This window comes from Vulpes lagopus, chromosome 24 (assembly GCF_018345385.1).
Source record: "Vulpes lagopus strain Blue_001 chromosome 24, ASM1834538v1, whole genome shotgun sequence".
NCBI classification, from domain to species: Eukaryota; Metazoa; Chordata; class Mammalia; order Carnivora; family Canidae; genus Vulpes; species Vulpes lagopus.
The window spans coordinates 29,624,936-29,646,876 of record NC_054847.1 but is presented as its reverse complement, the minus strand read 5'-3'; the positions used below and the strand labels follow the sequence as shown (position 1 = coordinate 29,646,876).

The following is a 21,941-nucleotide window of genomic DNA, read 5'->3' as shown; positions in this document are numbered from 1 at the left end:
GGTGTCCCTGGTTTTGGACTTTTGCTTCTTGGGAGTTTTTTGGTTTACTTACTCTACTTCATTGCTAGTAAATTATCTGTTCAGATTGTTTTTCATCCTGATTCAGTTTTGGTACATTATGTTTGTAGGAATTTATCCATTTCTTTTAGGTGGTCCAATTTGTTGGCATATAGTTTTCCATAATCTCTTACAATCTTTTTTACATCTTTGATGTTGACTGTTACCTCTTCATTTCTGACTTTACTTGAGTCCTCTCCTTTTTTGGGTGAGTGGCTAAAGACTTGTCAGTATTATTGGTCTTTTCAAAGGACCACCTCCTGGTTTCATTGATATATTGTGTTTTTAGTCTTTATTTCCATTATTGTGCTCAGATCTTCATTATTTCCTTTCTTCTCCTGGCTATGGGCTTCTGTTCATTTTCTAGCTCTTTTAGGTGTAAGGTTTTAAGATTTTTCTTGCTTCTTTAGATAAGTCTGTATTGCTACAATCTTCCCTCTTATAACAGTTTTTGCTGCATCCCAAAGTTTGGATATTGTGTTTTGTTTTGTCTCCCTGTGTTTTTTATTCTTTAATTTGTTTTTTATTTATCCATTAACTGTTAAGTGGCATGTTATTTTGCCTCTGTATTCTCCAGAAATTTTCTTGTGATTGATTTGTCATTCTGTTGTGATTGGAAAAGATACATGACATGATTTTAATATTTGAACTGAAACTTGTTTTGTAGCCTATCATGATCTATTCTGGAGAAAAGTCCACATGCACTTGAAAATAATGTATATTTTGCTGGTTTGGGCGGGAATGTTCTGTATATATCTGTTAGGTCCATCTAAGTCATAGTCCTGTTAATTTCTTCTTCATCTGTTATTAATTGTTTTATATATTTAGATACTCCTATGTTGGGTGCATAAATATTTACAATTATTATATCTGCTGGTTGGATTGTTTTTTCTATCATTAAGTGATTTTGTATTAACCTCAGAATATCACTTACTGATTTTCCCATTTATGGTAGTTAATTAGGAAAGTGGTTGTTAAGTAATGGAACTTTTTATTTATTAGTTCACTATATTAACACAATTATAGGATGCTACAGTTAGTCACTGAAATAAGAGCTCGTTACAGATACTTGGCCAAACAATAATCTCTTATTGAGAAATAGATGTATTTTCATTAGTAAGCATATGTAGTTTAACAATGTATATATAAACATGTTCCAATGGCTGAAATGAGTTTGGAGAACTAAAATTTAGCATTTTACAGATTGAAGGAATCTTTCAGTTTCACTTTGTTTTGAAGAAAAAAGTTTAAAACTCCTTTCATATATAAAAACCACATAAAATTATGCTAGTGGGATTTTTTTTATTGGTGCTTGATTTCTCTAGAATAATATTATTAGTAGTAAGAGGGGATATAGTCTTGGTTTTATTTTGATACCTATTCTATTATAAATTGAAGCTTTCTAAAAGCTTATTACAGCTTTCTAAAAGGTAGTTTATCTTTTATTTATTAGGCTATTAGCTAATATTTGATCCAGAATCATTGATTGTGTTTATGAATTCTGTGTGAGCCATATATCTATATTTTCTGCTCTTTTCTAGTTTTATTAACAAAGGTTATGTCAGGTGCATAGAATAAAGTCCAAAGGCCTGTATTTTTTTTTCTAGGTGTTGTGTACTTTTGTTTATTGTTGGGAGTTTTGTTTCAATGCTGGTGGTTTTTATTGTTGTTCTCTTTACCTCAAAGAATCAATTGAGGTAAAGAGTAGTCAAAGAATAGCAATTTTTCCAGAACAGAGGATGGTGTTTACATAAGAATAAAGGAAACAGTATATTTGAACCTATCTGTTCACAATTGATCATCAGTTTAACCTTAGTTGAGTGGGGGTGGCTTGCAGAAAAAGGATAGATATATTACACTTGAGTGCTTAAACCTCAATCTCTGACTATAACTGGATTTCTGAGTAAATTTGTGCTCGACGTTTTCATATGTGAGAATGAGGGAGTTATGTTTGATGATCTTGCTAAAAATAAGTGAGTCTATAACTTCTATGAAGACACTTTGGATATTGTCTTAAAGTCATCATGATGAACAGCTATTTTGCAGTACAAAGAATAATGTAAGTTACTGAAAATTCTGGTTTGGAGTCTCAAAAAGATGAAGTTTTTTCCTCTGTATTGTACAACGTTGTGTAAGAAAAAATTCTAAGCTGTCTTTTTATAGCAAAAAAAATACTTTTTTGGTGTACTCTTTTTTAAAAAATCCAATTACTTGTAGAGATCTTACTACAGTATAAATGTTTAAACTGAGATTTTTCAACTGTCATGGCAGTTATCTAAGCATGCTGAGGGATAGGGGCTGTATATTCATTAGCAGACACAATGGAAGAATATAATCTTGGGCCCTAGTACTCATATTGTAGGGATATGGTTTCCTTATGCTTTGTGCATAAGCTGAAGAGTCTCATTAGAAACAACAAACTGTTCTTAAAGTTTTTAGGGTAAATTATAAGATTTCGAGTTTACATGGGATAATTTCTAGGGATTCTCAAGTGGTTTCTATCTAAGACAGTGTTGTTTTCAATTTTTTCCTTCTAAAAGTAGTTTAATTAACATTTGCTAATTGGTTCACTGGGGTTGTAGCATATCATATTTATATTTGCATAAATTCAACTGAGCATGTCAAAGGGAAAAAAAACTAAACAGTGGGGAGGCTGCTATTTATTATTCTTTTTAAAGGAACATACACCCTGGAGTAATTGCTCTTGCAAGTACAATACTGTACAATACTATACTTTAAGAGTATAAGGTATACTCATGTTTTTTTTTTTAAAAAAAGTATATACATGTGTTCTCTTCTTACTGACTTTAGTGCCTAGGTCTTAAATATTAAGTCCTATTATAATACCTTCCTTCATCCAAAAAATGATGTTTCATTGATTCAGGTCTTTGTTGCCTTTATACTGTTTATTCATCCAAGTAAACACATTAGCTTTGGTTCACAAGCTTCATTCCTCTTCTTATTCAGCATATTTCTAGTCAGATTCCATGTGCTCAGAGAAAATCGGGTACTGTTGGTTTGTGTGACATTTAAGATGTAGTTATAAGTCAGTGCCAGTAGAATGATATAATAGATTTCAAAAGCTGAAAGGATTTCTAGATTATTTGCAAATGTGTGTTTCTTTCATTAGCCTATATAATTCAGAAATGAATAGATTTTAAAGGTGTATTTTTAAAAAGTTTTTATTTTACACTAATACAAAATTGATACTTACATACGATGTTTCATGGTTAATAGTCATAAATGTTGTAGTAACTTATAAATTCCTTTTTTACCTGAAGATTTTGTGTCATTAAAGTTAATGATTTTCCCACTGATAGTGTTCACTTATTTTGTTGACTATTGATCCACTGGTGTTCTTAGAAACAACTCTGGGAGCATATTCATTAATGTCAGGATTCTAATAGGTACTTTACAAAGTAAATACATTTGCTAAAAAATTTATATGTGTACGTATCTTTGCACATATATGTATGTACGTATGCATGTATATACATGTATTAGGTGTATGGGTATGTCTCCATATGTATATGTGGTTCCAGGCACATTGGTATATAGAATTGAAAACTAAGAAATAAGAGAGAACATGGCTTTTCTGGAAATTGCAGACATTTCAGTATGAATTATTTGGTCAGTTTTGAATGTTAAATATAAAATATTAGACATGTCGTTATATAATTAGACTAAAGATAGTTAAACTTTGGATTCGTTTGATTTGAGTGATTTCTTAAGTAAATTGTTTCCCCTCTATATTCACTGGGAACAAATGGAAAGAAAAAAATATATAAAGTTGTCAGGAGTAACTAATAATTCTACTGTGGACAGCTTTATCTAGAAATCACATGCAAAACAATTATTTGAGATTACTCTTCAGCTGTGAGGAGGAGCTCAGGGAAACATCTTACCAGAGACTGTGCCCCACCTTAACTAAACCTACTTAATTTTATAGACAACATTTTCACCTGATCCTTTAAAGAAGTACTAAGAATATGTTTGCTTGTCAGTATACCTGGAATTTATACCTGTTTGTCCCTTATTTGTCCCACCTTCAGCCTTTTAATTATATTTTAATCCTTTCCTTGCTACAAACACTCCAGCTGGCAAGAGATAAGTGTGGAAACTAATTCTGCCTGGCTGAAAAATAGCTCAAATATATTCTTTACTCAGTTTCATCTCAAAGAACAATAACAAAACGAGGAAACTACCCACAGATTTCTCCTAAAGTGTCTTTCATTTTACATTATTTGTTTATCCAATCAAGAACATTTTTCTAACTGGAGAGGCAAAGTTCTAACATTTTTGTCCATTCTTAATGTTCTTTGAAAAATGTCAGCCATACTGAGTTAGACACTAAGTAAACGATAATGAAATTTGTATTTTTGCTTTTACTTAAACAAAGATTGGGGATAGTATTATTATTTTTAGTGTTTTCTTTAGTCATCATCATAGAGAAATCTTTTTATTTTACTTTATTTTATTTTATCTTATTTTACTAAGAGTTCATGTCATAAAGTCATACTCCTCTCTGCTGGAACTTTAGGGTTTTGTCCAAAAGAGGGTTGAAAAAAAAAATAATTTGTACGTTTTTCATTTTCAATCCTATCCACCAGTTTTACACAGTTTGTAGGAATTCTACTAAATTTCATCTTTTCTCATGAAATTTTGTTTTTCCAAACTGATTGAAAAGTTATGTTTTTAACAGATGGACATAAATCCTATTTATGCACTTCATAGGAATACATGTTAGTTCTCTTTATGTGTTTTTAATGCCTATGTATGACAGTTTTTTACAGATAATACACCATCTTCAGCCACAATATCAGAAATAAAAGGGTTTTCAAAATGCTTTCTCCATAGCACAAGTTTCTTTCAAAAATCCATTTCTTTCCTATCTCTATTTTTAAGATTCTATGTAAAGTTTTTTTTACTTTATTATTTTTTATTTTTATTTTTGGCTAAGCAATATGCTAGGCCGTACTTTTTTACTTTATGTATGTATGTATTTTTTTTTTTATCTATCTATCTATTTATTTATTTATTTAGCAATATGCTTTTGATAGGCCGCACTTTTCATTCCAGGAAAGATCACAGGTTTTTTTTTGGAATGTTTGAATTGTTTCACTTTCATTTAAAACATCATAGTATCTTTAAGTACATCAATTTAGCTGGCTTCATTAATTCTACCCAAGTGAGCTCATATACCTATGTTGTGTAGTAATGAGCTCAACATGAATAACCATGTGGTGTTCCCCCCCCCCCTTTTTTTTTTTTAAGATTTTACTTATTTATTCATGACAGACACAGAGAGAGGCAGAGACACAGGCAGAGGGAGAAGCAGGCCCCATGCAGGGAGCCCAACGTGGGGCTCAGTCCCTGGTCTCCAAGATCAGGCCCTGGGCTGAAGGCAGGCGCTAAACTGCTGAGCCACCAGGATGCCCTGTGGTGTCCCTTTTAACCTATCTCTTACTTAACTCCCATTCTTAGGTTTCCTAGATTGCTGTTAGTGACATGACATGACTTGCTAACACAGATCAAGTGAAGATGTTAATGTCAGTGTATGTATTAAATATTATCTAAGCTTAATGTAATTTTAATTTTTTAGGTAAGTATTTTAAGTAAAAATCTGTAAGTACTGGTTTTACCTGAGGATTATTTTGCACCAATTTGCTTGGAGCTTGTTCATCTGCAGGGCAGGAAAAATTCTTTTGTTGTACCTTTGACCTACTTGGACAGCTTTGAAAACTAAGTAAATAGGACACATTCTCACTTGTTTTCTCTTGTAAATGCTTTCTTTGGTTTACAGTGTTACAGTGTCTGTTCACATTACTATAGTATAGACCTCTTGAATTTTTTTTTTCCTTAACTTTGTCACTTAACAGACTCTTCTCTTGAAATAGAAGTGTTGTGGGCCCCTGAACAACATGAAGATTAGGGGCGTACTTTTGTATGTCTTGGTATTTTCTATTTACAAACTGTCATTTGAAACTAATAATTTAGTAGCTTTGAAAATCAGATTTCTCCCTTCAGCAGGGTTTGCTGCTTTTTTTGTCTCTATTATTTTACATTTTAAATTGTTGTAGTGTGCCCCTGTGCCAAAGATCAGTTTAAGGGATAAAACTAAGGTCTTTCAAGTCCCTGTAACCCTGTACCTTTCCCTGGGCATGCATCATGACTTTCTAATTCCCCGATTTTATGCAGTTTTTTTTTTTTTTTGAATGTCCTAATCTTTAATCTCTGGCTCCCAGAAAAGAGGAATAGTAGGGACACATGGGGGTTTCAGTTGGTTAAGTATCCAACTCTTGGTTTCAGCTCAGGTCGTGAGATGGAGCCCCATGTTGGTCTCAACACTTGGTATGAATACTGCATAAGATTCTCTTTCTACCTCTGACCCCTCCACTGCAGCCCCACCCCTGCCTCTGCACTCCAGCAAACAAGCACTCTATCTCAAAAATAAAAAGTAAACACTGGAGAGAAAAGTGGCACTGGCCTTTTAAATCCCGTGGAAGGTCTTTTTCAGAAGGAAGAGGGACTTCCAACAATAAGAGGAAATGGAATAATGATGGCAACCTGTCTATTTCTCTGAGATGAGAGATCACCATCAACACAAATCTCTGACGTTTGTGCCTTAGGATTCCTTTTACCCTTTCTATGACCACAAGCTGTGTGCAAGAACTCCAGTAACAGGTTCCTAGCTGCCTCCCACTGGGCTCAGTAGTGGGGGATGGATAGCTGTTACTCAGCAAAGAGCTGAAATTAACCAAAATTAATGGCAATATGCTTTCCAAGCCTTTCTCTGGATATTACAAACCTTAAATAGACTCTAGAGTTCCAAAATAGTTATGTCAGATTCTGTTCTGTACAGTTGCTTTCTAGTGGAGATTCCTGGTGCTTCCTACTTTCCATAATCCATCTTCCCATAATGCCCTTAGGGCCTTTCTTTTTAATTGTTTGTGTGTTTTATAGATATTGCAAGGATAGGGATCTCTGATTTCATTTTGCTCAAGATCCTTATCCACATGACTCCTTATTGGCTTTCCAAAGTTTATATAATAAACACTTTACTTTCTGATGTTAAAAAAAGTTACTTAATTTAAAAATACACGTTTAGGGAACGCCTGGGTGGCTGGCTCAGCGGTTGGGCATCTGCCTTTGGCTCAGGGTGTGATCCATATCCAGAGATCGAATCCCACATCTGGCTCCCTGTGAGGAGTCTGCTTCTCCCTCTATGTCTCCGCTTCTCTCTGTGTCTCTCAGGAATAAATAAAATCTTTTAAAAAAATAAATAAAAATGCACATGTTTATTGAACTATACAGGTGCACATTTGGAAAAAAAAAACTAGATTGTCGGCCTTGAACATCTGGGATACTAGGAATTTTCTTTAAGAATGCATTCATCTGATATTTTTATCCACTTAGAGAAAAGCCTAGTGATTTTGATGGCTCTTTTTGATGTTTACAGGTTTTTTTTTTTCTTGCCACTTTAACAGAACGCTGCTTTGAGTGTCATTAGAGGTAACAACTGCTGCTTATATATAAGTTGTATGATCTTGGCAGGTTTTAAAAAATATCTCTGCTCAATTTCTACTCTTATAAAATAAGCAGACTATATGTTCTTTAAGGTCTTTTCCTTTACTAAATTTGTGAGTTTACCCCTTGTTTTATACTCTTACTGCCTTTTCTATTTTTATGTTCATATATCTTATTCCAATCAGATTTTAAGCTTTTTGAGGATAGAGACCAACTTTAATACTCATTTCTCTTATAGTGGTTTTCCTACAGCCTTATAATACATACTGATTCACTAAACATTTGTTAAATTGAATTGATTGATAATCCTTATCAGCTTGTGCTACTCGGTTTTCTCATTAAAATACAGGGAGGCACGTATACATTTAAATATTTAATCCTTTTTTAGGTTGTATTATCTCCTATTTTATTTGTAATGTCATTCCCAGTGACAATTTGTGTTTAATATGGTAAATACATATTCCTTTAAGCACTCTCTGAAATTGAAGCCATAAACTCCTTTATATGTATACATAGACACACATATGTGTTACCCATACACATATGCATGCAGAAATTCACACATATACACATGGAAATTGGAGAATATGCCAAATATACGTTGCATAGCCATCTTACTATTTTCTTGGGCCAAATTAGTCATGGAATGTTATCCCCATATAATTATATTACCAAAAAATTTATATCTAGTTTACACAGCTGACAAGATGAGTGCCTAAAATTTGTGACATGAAAGGACTTAAAAACAACAGTATTATTTTGATGAAGCAATATGTTTTTTACTTTCAAATATTTATTAAATCAATTCAGTAATTTATTGAGCAGCTTCAGCTCTAGCTGGTGGTTATACAAAGCAGGTGTCATAATCTGTGCCTTCAGAAGATGTGATAATTCTGGGTCCTTTAAGACTAATAATTCAAAATCAGGTTTTATGTTACAATGTAGATGTTATATGCTGTTGCTAATCAACAAGCTGAGAGATATTTGGTCAATTCGCTAGATTTAAAAACAATCTGACTTTTTTGTTCAGATTAATGGTATATATACAATGGAGTATTACTCGGCCATAAAAAAAATGAGATCTTGTTATTTGCAAAAACATAGACCTATGGGATCCCTGGGTGGCGCAGCGGTTTGGCGCCTGCCTTTTGCCCAGGGCCCGATCCTGGAGACCCGGGATCGAATCCCACGTCGGGCTCCCGGTGCCTGGAGCCTGCTTCTCCCTCTGCCTGTGTCTCTGCCTCTCTCTGTGACTATCATAAATAAATAAAAATTAAAAAAAATATTAAAAAAAAAGAACATAGACCTAGAGGGCGTTATACTAAGTGAAATCTGAGAAAGACAAATACCAAATTATTTTACTTACATGTAGGATCTGAAAAACAAAACAAATAAGTAAATAACAACAACAACAAAAATATAGGAACAGACTGAGAAATACAGAAAACGAACTGATGGTTGCCAGAGGGGAAGGGGATGGTGGGAGGATGGACAAATGGGTAAAGGGGTATAGGAGGTATAGGCTTCCAGTTATGGAATGTATAAGTCACAGATGAGTATACTCAATGGTATTGTCATAGTGTTGTGTGGTGACAGATGGTGGTAGCTACTCTTGTGGGCAGAGCATAATGTTTAGAGTTATTAAATCATTATATTTTACATTTGGAACTAAGGTAACATTATATGCAAACTCTAGTTCAATTAAAAAAAATAAATCTGACTTGAGGGATTATCCTAGGAGTCTATCCATTGTTGATTGTCCCTGTATGGTTAAAAAATAAGTAGTCATTTCCATTTTGTATTCTGAACCATTTGGTCTGGTGGTAATATATAAAGAAAAGGTTATATAATTTGGAGTCAACTTTCACTCTTACATAAACACATATAATAAATAAAAGCAGGTAGTTTACTAGGTTACATATGTATTCACCAAGACCAATGCATTGAAACATTAAGTAAAAAGAAAAGATAGGGTTTTCTAGAAAAGATAGGGTTTTTGTTTTTCTTTTTTTTTTTTTTCTTTTACTGCTCTTAATAGGATCTCTATGATGAGCAGCCTAGATTTTGGTGCAGTCATCTCTTTCTGGGCAGTGTTCATAGCATCTGGCCTTTGGGAAAGAAAAGTATCTTTCTTGTGTGGATATTAACAATGAACTTCTCCATTTTGTTTTCACTACAGCTATAATGATCTCAAATGTGACACTTAATGCTCAGGAGATCTATGTCCAGGGAAGTGGTCAAACTAACACAGACCTAAGTTGCTCAGGTTTTTTAAAAAAAGAACCTTTTTGTCATTACCAAGAGCCCTACAGGCATGTTCTGTAACACTAATCCAGTTTTTTTTCCACCTCTACGTATTACAATAATAATATATAGTAGGGTTTCTACCCCAGAAGAGTCAAGTCTGTTGCCCTGGGATTTATTTTTATGATCATTCATCCTTTTTGCTTATGTCTTCGTAAAAACTACTTGCTCTTTGCCACCTACCACCCACTTGGCATCATAGTAACTGACACAGCCTATCCAACTGCTACACCATTAGTGCTTTTTTCATCTTGTAATTGGAACTGTGAGGCTGTAATCTTCAGTTAGCACCATTATTTAGCTGGCTTTATCAGAGCAAATGTTTGCCCTCTCTTCTGAATCAAGCACATCCTTTTTTGTTTGTTTGTTTTTATACTAGGTGCCTCTCATGTTGTTTGATACCAGTCTGAGACTGGTAATGGGTTGCTAACTACTTTTTAAAGTATTTTTTAGGTACTAATTTTTATTTTTGCTTAATTTTTTTTTTTAGTCTAGGGATTTTAATTTTTCCCAAGAAATACTGATTAATCAAAAACTAAAAACATTGTTTTCTATGCTATTAAAACATATTTGTCAAAATAATTTAGTTCTTTGCAGGAAAGAAGGTTGTTTTGTATTGTTTTGTTTTATATTAATCAGGGGATGACATAAATATACAACATCCAAGCAAGTGTTTGTTTCTATATTTCACTTTTTTGCTTAAAGAGTTTATGTGAATATCCTCTGAGGCTCTCTGAATTATCAGATGATAGGACAAAACCTTTATTTCTTTTCAGTAACTGGAAGAAAAACTTTAACTTTTTCCACTTGGGCTTATGGTCTGTTATCTATTTTTCTAATAGGAAGCCTTCTAGCTTATTTGTTCATTTACCATGAAGTATGGTTCTGGGAACTTATCAGAAATGCAAACTTTGAAGTGCTACTCTAAACTTATTAAATCAGAAGCTCTGGGGATGCTGCCCAGCAATCATTATCTTGTTTTGGTTTGGTTTGGGTTTTTGTTTTTATTTTTTATTTATTTTATTTTATTTTATTTTTTTATTTTAAAGATTTTATTTATTTATTCATAGAGAGGCAGAGAGAGAAGCAGGCTCCATGCAGGGAGCCTGACGCAGAACTCGATCCAGGGTCTCCAGGATCACGCCCTGGGCTGCAGGCGGCGCTAAACCGCTGCGCCACCGGGGCTGCCCTGGTTTTTGTTTCTAATTTAAGTTCAGGTTTATATACATACAGTACATTATTAGTTTTAGATATAGAGATTAGTAATTCATCAGTTGCATGTAATATCACATGCACTCTGTAATGCCCTACACCCAGTTACCCCATCCTCCACCCATCTCCTCTCTAGCAACTCTCAATTTGTTTCCCAGAGTTAAGAATTTCTCGTAGTTTGTCTCCCTCTCTGATTTCTTCCCATTCAGTTTTCCCTTTCTTCCTCTTTGATCCTGTTTGCTGTTTCTTATATTCCACATGAGTGAAATCATATGATTATTGTCTTTCTGATTGACTTATTTCTAAGCTCAGCATAATACCTTCAGTTCCATCATATTAATGTAAATTGTAAGTATTCATCCTTTGTGGTTGCTTAGTAATATTCCATTATATACCACGTCATCTTTATTCATTCATCTGTCAGTGGACATCTTGGCTCTTTCCATAGTCTGGCTATTCTGGACATTGCTATTATAAACATTGGGGTGCATGTGCCCCTTCATATCACTTCACTACATTTGTATCTTTGGGGTAAATACCTAGCAGTGCAATTGCTGGGTTGTAGGGTAGCTCTAATTTTAACTTCTTGAGGAACTCGCATACTGCTTTTCAGAGTGGCTTCTTAACCATTACTGACTTGAGGTCTTTGAGATCCATGTAACTATAGATTGATCTACCCATAATTTCTTTTTATTACTAGTATTCAAACCAGCATTTTTTATATTGAGGGAAAACTCAGTGAATGTATGCCACTGAAGTATGCTTTCATGATACTACAGTGCCTTAGTTGAATTTGCACTTTGTATTTATTGCATTGTCAAAGAAGTACTGTCAAAGAAATTGTTTAGAACAAGATTCTGTGTTCTTGCTTCCTCCTCTTCCCCCATCCTCCTCTTGGTTCTTCTCTCTAGTGTAATGTGGTAATTTAGTAAGGGTATTGTGTCACTGTGCGTGGGATTTGATAGCATGGCGTATCAGGTAAACCATTTAATTTAACCCCCACAATATTCTTTGAATTAGATAATAGTTTTATTTCAGATTTTGCAGAGAAGAAAACTGGGACTTAGGAAAGTTAATTTGTAAAGGGACACCACAAAACCAGAACCCAAATCTTGGTCCTGCTAGTAGTTAGTAACAAAGTTCTTGAGGACACAGTATTACCATCAGTCTTAGCCTCATTTGTCTTAATTCTACTTTTCTTTGGCTCTTTAGGAAATTGCATTTATCTTAAATTTTATATAGAATTTTTTTTTCTGGACTTCTTACAGTTCTGAGTTGAATAATATTTTTAATTTCATCACTGTGACTTTCTAAGATAAACAAAATTTCTAGAAAAATTCTGGTGTCTTCATCTTCACTTCCCATGCTTTTACTTTTTTCTGGTTTAATTTAAAAAGTGAAAACCTCTTCATCTATTCAGTAAAACATTTAAGTCTATAGTGCCGAAATTTTCAGACATGCTAAATGCATCTAGTAACTTTAAGTTTGAAATAAGTAAGGAAAGTATTACAATCATGGCAAATTGTGTTAGAAGTAAAAGCATACATATTGACTAGTAATTTTAATCTTCATTTGAAATATTCCTCTTAAACCTCAAGTCTTTATTGAAAGCAGCAAATAAAAGATGAAATATACTACCCTAATTCCAGAAAGGAGAATATATTCCTAATCATTTTTAATGTGTTATTAGCAAGCTGTCAGTCAATTATAAAAGATACAAATACTTGACGCTCTTTGTCCAACAATAATTGACTTTTTGTTAGGTCAGATGTTGATTTATTAGACCTTTTTTACGTCAGAGGTGTTTTAAGCCACAATGAGGATATCATTTCATGTTGCTGAAAGGTTGCTGCATGCTCTATACATGCAGCTCTTGTTTAAGGAAAAAAATAATAAAATAAGCAGAATAAAGTAAAAATAATTAGTGTGAAGATTCTCAGAGTGCCTTGCATAGGTATTAGGCTGCTAGAAGGTGTGCCCTAGGGCAGCTGAGAAGACTGCTCTTCTTCTAAGAAAAAGTATTCTTATGTGATAAAACAACAATTGACTACTCTGTTCTTGAGTTTCCAATTTGGGAGCTTGGAGCCAGAAGCCCTACGGAGTTTAGGCCCTGGCTACATGGGTTATATAGTAAGGGGGAGACAGATTTCCTTGCTGTCTGTCAAGGCCTTGCTCAGATGCTATCCTGTTAGCTTTCCAGAAAAGAATAAAACAGCATCCGAGGGGTTGGCATCTAATTGTCAGTATGTAAAATTAATAAATATGAGTCATTAAGTTATTAAATGAGTTAAATGCAAAGCACTTTTAACAATTCCTGGTATATAAGTAAACACTACTTAGGTTCTTATTACCAAACTAGTAAAGGATTGCTATTGGAAATCAGTGCTAAGAAAATTAGATTTTTAGCCAGAGATATTTATCTGTGAATATACTGCCTTGAAGAAGGATTTTATTTTTTGAAGAAGGATTTTTTAAAAGTTCTCTTTTTTTATTATTACATGTTTTTCATTAATGTTATCATTGCTGATTTTATTTGGATATATGTTAAATGCTCAGAATTTTAAAATGTACTTAGTTTGAGGATACTGACATTTAAGTGAACAGTCTTTTTAAATGTAATTTGATTATGGATGAGGAGAAATTTAAGCAATTAAATGGATGTTCACAGAAGAGGCATTTTACCTACTCTCTAGTGATTATGTATGTTTGATGAGTAAAGCAAGAAAGTGAAGGCTTGGGGCACCTGAATGGCTCAGCCCGAAGGCAGGTCATCCCAGAGTCCTGGGACTGATGAACTCCATGTCAGGCTCGCTGAGCAGGGAGTCTGCTGCTCCCTCTCCCCCTGCCTGCCTGCTTGTGCCCCCCCCCCCCCCCCCCCGGTCAAATGAATAAAATTTTAAAGAAAGAAAGGAAAGGAAGCGAAGGCTTTCTGGAAGGTGACGATCCTATGGAATGGATGAGGAGAGAAACATTCTGTATAAAAGAAGCATACAAGTTTTTTGTTTTTTTTAAGTTAAGGGAATGTGAATATTGGGTTGAGAGGAAAGGTAGGAATTAGTTGTCTCTAAGAACCATATACTGTGTCGTATTGGAATGTCAAAGCCTACACTTAGACAAGAACTGTTGAGTTTTTTTCAGTTTTAGTAAGAAATAATTAACATACAGTAATGTATAAATTGAACATATACAGCATGATTGATTTACATATGCTGTGAAATGATTACCACAAGAGATTCAGCTGAGAGTTTTTGAAATTTGCGAAATTGGACATTGTCATGTTTTAAAATTTGTGTTTTTGATTCTGTAATAGTAAATTCTTAAATAATCTCTTTATAAACCAGTAATGTATTATATTCATGCTTTTTTGTTTTTTAAGGATTTCAGTGTATTAAAATGAGCAGTCGTAAATCAAAGAGTAACAACGTAATACATGCAGAGTACCTTTCACAGGTTAGTATGCATTTTCGTTAACCTCAAAGTCTGTTACCATGCAAAGCTGATCAGAGAAATAGTCATCTTAATTTGAATTCTCCCCTTAACACGAAGAATCACCCTTTCCATTCTCAGGGAGAGAACGTCTTACTCTACTTTCATTCTTTGTAAGTCTCTAGACAGTTGGAAACCTAACTTTACTCCTGTCTTTCCAAATGTGTTCTAATTTCAGTTTACTTCAGAGTTCTGTACTTCCTTTTTTAAATATATTCCTATTTTATTTCTTGTGATGCTGTTATAAATGGAATTGCTTTTTGTTATGTGTCTAAATGCAATTGATTTTTATATATTAATCTTGTATCCTGCAGCCTTGCCAGACTTAGTAGTTCTAATATGTTTAGTTTATTCTTTAGTTTTTTATATATGAGCATGTCATCTGCAAATATAGTTTAACTTCCTTTTCAGTCTGGTTGACTTTAATTTTTTTTTATTGTCTAATTACCGTGGCTAGAACTTTCAGTATGATATTGAGAACAATGACAAGAACAGTATTGTTTTGTTTTTTATTTTGGGGAAATACATTGTCTTTCACCATTGATGGGATGTTAGCTATAGGTTTTTTTGACGTCCTTTATCAGGTTGAAGATGTTGGCCTTTTTTTCTAGTATGATGAGTGTTTTTATTATGAATATTTAATATTATTTTAAGTCCATACTATATCCCAAGTTAAACACACATCTATATTTATATCTATATATCTTAAGGAATAAAGTAGGGCATGGATATAATAACTGTTCTGGCATTTCTGTTATCTGACTTGACCAGAACTATAGTTTTTTCTCATCAAAATTAAATGTGTGTTATTGATTGGCATGCCTTCATGTAAGACCTTACTTTTTTTTGTTGTTTTTTGAAAGAAAATGTTTAACTCTGTTTCATGAAAAATTTTTAGCTGAAGTGTAATTTACTTCCAAATAAAGGACATAAATCTTTCACAAGCAGGTTGATTAATTTCTATACACATGCACACCTGTTTAACCTTCGTCTCAGATCACTTTGAGATTTTTGAACCTTTCACTGTTTTCTATAGCTTCACTTCACTTTATCCCTTAGATTTTATTCCTTTTTATTAGACTTCAATGAAGTTTAAAAAAGAAAAGGACTGTGGTTTATCTTTTTGATTTCTAATGATCTTGGTAGAGGAATACATATTATGATTAGTATTATAATTATTACATGATTATATATGCTCATTTAAGTGTTTTTAGTTTATACAATACTTATGTTCCAGTCAGTTGCCTTATTTAATCTTGAGAATAGGCCTACCAGAAAATCATTATTGTCTCTATTTTAGAGACCAAAAAAATTAAGATTTCAAAACTAATTTTAAAATCAAATAATTGGCTCTTCTGGCCTCACTTCTCTTATTCTTTCCCCTTCTTAAATAAAGGTAATTAGGATTATTTTATCTCCAGTGAATAATTTGCTTTGCTTAGCTTCTGGTACATATAAACAAAACTCAGATTTTATCTTTGATACATGAAAGATCAGTCCCATGCTGTCAGTCTGAGAGAAGCATATAATCTTGGAAACTTCTTGTTTCTGATGATGGGACCAAATCTGAAATAGCATCCTAAGGTTTTTGTCTTTGGAAGATTTCTGTATTAGCAGATGCAGAAAAGGAATGCTTTTAATGGTCTTTTTAAAGATTGTGCTAGATTATCTGACAATGTTTTACAACTCAGTATAAGGCCTTATTCTAAGGCAAATTCAAAATTTAGGTCCTTCCAAGAATTTTTTTTTTAATTCATTCCAGTGATTCCTCAATTTATAGATAGAGCTGAATCTAATTTCTTCCATGTACTCGAGTATTTCCTTAAATGCTGAATTACTACTTTTTTCCAGTGTGTTATTTCTTTCCTGTTTCTTTTTTTATTTTATTTTTTTTAATTTTTTTATTTATTTATGATGGTCAGAGAGAGAGAGAGAGAGAGAGAGGCAGAGACATAGGCAGAGAGAGAAGCAGGCTCCATGCACCAGGAGCCCGACGTGGGATTCGATCCTGGGTCTCCAGGATCACGCCCTGGGCCAAAGGCAGGCACTAAACCGCTGCGCTACCCAGGGATCCCTCTCCTGTTTATTTCTAATGTTTCTTTAGGCATGGATCATGCTCTTTAGTAGTAACATGCTCTCCTTCTAATAGGTCCTCAGTAACTATATGAACTTTTAAACTTATTTTCTTAGAATCTCGACTTTTATGACAGATGCAGATAAATAGGGCTTGAGCTAAGCCGGTTTAGATTTGTTTGGTCTCTAGAGATTGAGGTATGGTTCATGAGCATTATTATTAGATGAGATTACATTATTAGATTCTCTCCTGTTCTTGTTCCGTGGCTTAGATGTTACATACAAAGTAAAGTATTCATTTATTCACATTGCAATAAACCAACCTTCAAATTGCCAGTGTGGCTAAAGTAAGTAATTATTTCTCTTGTTGAACCATACAAGTAAATTCTCACTCTTCCTCTGGGATTTGAGATAGGTAAAAAGAACCATTAATTTTACAATTCATGAAAATGGTACCAGAACTCTTAAAGACAAGTTATTTAGGGAGGTTTGAATAGGCTCATTAATACCTAATTCTAATTGTTACAAAAGTATATTCTCATTCATATTTTATTTTCATGTGTAACATTTTCATTTATATTTATTCACTTTGTTTTTATCAGGTACAAAGAATTTTACGGGAAAGATTTTGTCATCAGAGCCCACAGAGTAACTTATTTGGAGTACAAGTACAATACAAGTAAGTTTAGCTCTCCCTTTGTCTGCTATAAATCTATTTAAAGATGTCCTTAGGTTTTGCAAAAATTATCTTTTTATTTTGATTTTTAAGATTTTATTATTCTTGAAAGAGAGAGAGAGAGGCAGAGACACAGGCAGAGGGAGAAGCAGGCTCCATGCAGGGAGCCTGACGCGGGACTTGATCCCAGGACTCCAGGATGATGTCCTGGGCCGAAGGCAGGTGCTAAACCGCTGAGCTACCCAGGCGTCCCGCAAAAATTGTATTACATGGATTTTTATATTACACGCATTTTTATCTGAATAAGGTTGACATTTTTATAGGAATAAAAAAAAATCTTTTTTTTTTTTAATAGAAACTCAGTATTATAAAGCAAGAGCAGATAATGAAAAAGCTCCTTACCTTTCAATCTTGTGTTGCTCCTGCCATCTGGTATTATGGAGAAAATTCTGAGTTTTTTGCACCTAATATTGGACAGCCAGCTGCAGAGTGAAAGGTCCCAAGACTTACTACTGTTGTCTCTTGTCCCATACCATCATAAAGCCAGGATATTACAAACTTACTTGGTTTCCTCTTTAGGTTTCCAGAAAATTCATTTTGACCCACCCTCTCTTCTGTGTTTTTCTGTGTAGGACAATTTGGAGCATAAGTTAAGCGCCCAAAGAGAAAAAGGGAATGCCTGTTTCCTGTGCCTACTCAAATTCAACTTTTAAATAGTATTATCTTACAAATTATTCCAGCTTCCTTTTTAAATTTTGGCTTATTTATGTCGTTTCAGACACTTAATTGAGCTGCTAAAAAGAACTGCTATCTATGGAGAAAGTAACTCTGTTCTCATTATTGGACCACGAGGATCAGGAAAGACCATGGTAAATTGATTTCTGGTATATCCTTGTTTCTGTAGGCGTGCCTTGATTCTAAGAGACAGTACTGAAAATATTTTTTATTATTTTCATTATTTTGTTAAGTTTGCTTTTTTTCTTTTAAATCATCGAAGACATGCAAAGCCTTAAAACTTAGGGTGATATATTTGAGTTGAGCATAACTTTTATACCTTATTTTTCCCCACAGTAACAGATTTTCAATTGATGTTTTTTCCATCATGGCCTTTGTCTGTGAAGAGTTTGTGATTGCCAGTAGAAAAAAACAAATTAGCACTTTTTGAGCACGTTCTTGGTGCCTTTCATCTATGTTCTGTACCTTACCTTATGCTTTTTATTTGTGTTATCATTTATTTCTTACCCTAACCCTGCAAGGTAAGCATTATTTCTATTTATAAATTAGGTAACTGTCATACGATGCATTCTTTTTTCCCCCTCATTGTTTTATTGTTTATTGTTCAACCCTAACTCAAGTAATTTTTTCGTATGTACGATTACATGATCTAGAATTCTTTTCTACTTTCCCTCTTTATCTTGCTTAGTTATCTCAAAAAGATACTCTTGCATATTACTATCAATTTTCAGTACTTGTGCTATGTAAAAGCTCTTTTCTGCTGTATTACATGCAATGAATTTAGATTTCTCACTAACATACTTTTTAAAAATTATTTGCAGAAGTAAAATTATTTATTAGATAAAGTTATGTTAATTAGAAATAAGATTGTTTTTTGCGGTGCCTTGGATGGCTCAGCGGTTAAGCACCTGCCTTCAGCCCAGGGCATGATCCTGGAGTCCCGAGATCGAATCCCACATCAGGCTCCCTGCATGGAGACTGCTTTTCTCCCTGCCTGTTTCTCTGCCTCTCTCTCTCTGTCTCTCTCATGAATAAATAAATAAAATCTTTAAAAAGTAAAAAAAAGAAATGATTGTTTTTAAAGTAATAAATGTTGACTGTATATTATGTAAGGTGAGGAAACAAGGGTTTTACTGTAATCACCCATTTCCAGTGAGAATATATATCTAATTTCTTTTTTAATCTTTGAAGAATTTTCCCGTTTATAATAATATTTGTTTTGACTGTATTTAATTTTGTTCAGTGCTTATGCTCATCATTTTATACTACCACTATTTCTTTATTCTTGAGTTCTTTAGTAAGATTTTCCTTTATGTTTGACTTCAGTACTGTTTGGGTGGTTTTGACAGTAAACCATGTGACTGCTATGCTTTTTAGCTGTAGAATGTTTTAAATTTTTAACAATAATATTATTAACAGTAGAAACACTGAGGAAAGGATATGTACAGAAATGTCACAGAAAATTAAATACAAATCTGTTAAAAACATTAGTAAATTTGTCTACCAGGTTGACATACCTATAGAATTGATAACATTAAGATTGTAAACTTACAGGGAATTAGACACGTGTTCCTGTGGGTAGTATAAATTGACATAACTAGAATAAGAGACAGTATTTAACCACATTACAAAGTAATATGCCCTTTGATTCAGCAACCCTTTCTAGGAATTTATACTTGTGAAATGATGTATATATAGTTACTCATTGCAACACCATTTTTAAATAGTGAAAGAAGAGAAACAACATAAATGGCCATCAACAGAATACTGATCAATTAATCCACATAATAGATTATTATGCATCTGTGAAAAGAAACATTTGTCTGTAGTCCAGAAAAAAAGGGAAGAAAAATATCATATTTTTATTAGTTTGTGCAGGCATACTTCATTTTGCTTTGCTTTGTTGCACTTTGCAGATAACTGCGTGTGTGTGTGTGTGTGTGTGTGTGTGGTTTGTTTTTTTTTTAAACAAAGATTTTTGGCAGCCCTTTGTTGAGCAAGTATGCAGGCACCATTTTTTCCAACAGCATTTGCTTGTTTTGTCTCTATGTCACATTTTGGTAACTTTCACAATATTTTAGGTATTTCCATTATTATATTTGTCATGGTGATCTGTGATCAGTGATCTTTGATGTTACTATTATAATTGATTTGGGGTGCCAGGAGCCATGCCTGTATAAGATGGCAAACTTAATGGGTAAATGTGTTTGTTCTGATTGCTCCACTGCCTTCCACTCTCCCATCTCTCTCCCTTTCCTCAGGCCTACTTATTGTCTAAGATACAAGAATAATGACATGAGGCCAAATAATAACCGGAATGGCCGCCAGGTGTTCAAGTGAAAGGGAGAGTCCTACATGTCTCACTTTAAATCAAAAGCTAGAGATGAATGAGTTTAGTGAGGTGGGCCTGTCAAAAGCCAAGATAGACTGAGGGCTAGGCCCCTTAGACCAAACAGCCAAGCTGTGAATGTAAAGGAAAAGTTCTTGAAGGAAATTAAAAGTGCTACTCCAGTGAACTCACCAATGATAAGAAGGTAAAACAACCATATTGCTGATACGGAGAGAGTTTTAGTGGCCTACGCATTCCCTTAAGCCAGTGCCTAATCCAGAGCAAGGCTGTAATTCTGTTCAATTCTTTGAAGGCCAAGAGAGGTGAGGAAGCCCCAAAGAAAAGTTTGTAGTTGGCAGGATTTGGTTTATAAGGTTTAAGGAAAGTAGCCACCTCTAAAACATAAAAGTGCAAGGTCATGCAGCAAGTGCTGATGCAGGAAAAGGGACCATGATGAAACATGGACAATGGACACAGACTCTTGTTGGATTTCGTACCGGGAGGTGATACAGAGCGCATCTTCCTATAGTTCACTGGCCAAAGTGTCACATGGTCACACCTAATTTCAAGAGAGTAAACAAGTGTATTCTGCCTACCTGACTAGAAGCCAAGTTAACCAGTATTTGGTGAATTTCACTGGCGACAACAGCTAACTTGTTTTGAGCTTGTGTTTCTGTGATTTTTCCCTGTCTAGATACTTACAGATTTTCTTTGTCTTAGTATGAATATGACAGACTAATATCTAACCTTAGGTCATAAAAACTGATACTTTGTAAACGCCCTTAATATGGGACACCTGGGTGGCTCAGTGGTTGAGCGTCTGCCTTTGGCTCAGGGCATGATCCTGGAGTTCCAGAATCGAGTCCTGCAGTTGTGCTCCCTGCAGGGAGCCCGTTTCTCCCTCAGCCTGCGTCTCTGCTTCTCTGTGTATGTCTCATGAATAAATAGAATCTTTAAAAAGAAACTCCTTAATATGAATTTAGATCTTTTTCCAGTACAAGATAATTTTTTTTCAATCTTCATTATTTTATGATCTTTGGAAAATATATCATCATACAAATGTTTGAAAAACATTTTTAGGGACACCTGAGTAGCTCAGTAGGTTAGACGTATGCCTTCGGCTCAAGTCATGATCTTGGATTTCTGGGATCAAGCCCCAAGTCAGACTCCCTGCCAGGCAGGAAGCCTGCCTCTCCCTCTCCTCTCTGCTTGTGCTCTCTCTATCTCTTTCTCTATCTCTGTGTCTCTCTCAAATAAATATTTTTTAAAAGAAGAAAGGAGGGCAGCCCAGGTGGCTCAGTGGTTTAGCGCCGCCTTCAGCCCAGGGTGTGATCTTGGAGACCCAGGATCGAGTCCCACATCAGGCTCCCTTCATGGAGCCTGCTTCTCCCTCTGCCTGTGTCTCTGCCTCTCTCTCTACCTGTGTCTTTCATGAATAAATAAATAAAATATTTAAAAAAAAAAAAAGAAGAAAGGAAAACATTTTTAGATAGTGCTTTAATTTTTCAGGAAACTCATAGTGATACTCTGAGAAAATGAACT

The 21,941-nt window shown here is 34.2% G+C and overlaps 1 protein-coding gene across 5 annotated transcripts in view; it reads left to right on the top strand.

Annotated features, from left to right (window-relative positions):
• The window catches only part of ORC4 (origin recognition complex subunit 4), an 85,863-nt gene that overhangs the window by 19,530 nt on the left and 44,392 nt on the right, over nucleotides 1–21,941 (top strand). For 4 of the 5 annotated variants that reach the window (XM_041739761.1, XM_041739760.1, XM_041739763.1 and 1 more), the window contains 3 exons: nucleotides 14,477–14,550; nucleotides 17,262–17,338; nucleotides 18,114–18,204. In XM_041739761.1, coding sequence (XP_041595695.1) covers nucleotides 14,494–14,550; nucleotides 17,262–17,338; nucleotides 18,114–18,204 — 225 coding nt within the window. In that variant the 5' untranslated portion in view covers nucleotides 14,477–14,493. The remainder of the gene's footprint in view (nucleotides 1–14,476; nucleotides 14,551–17,261; nucleotides 17,339–18,113; nucleotides 18,205–21,941) is intronic. The other variant, XM_041739764.1, reaches the window with a different exon arrangement.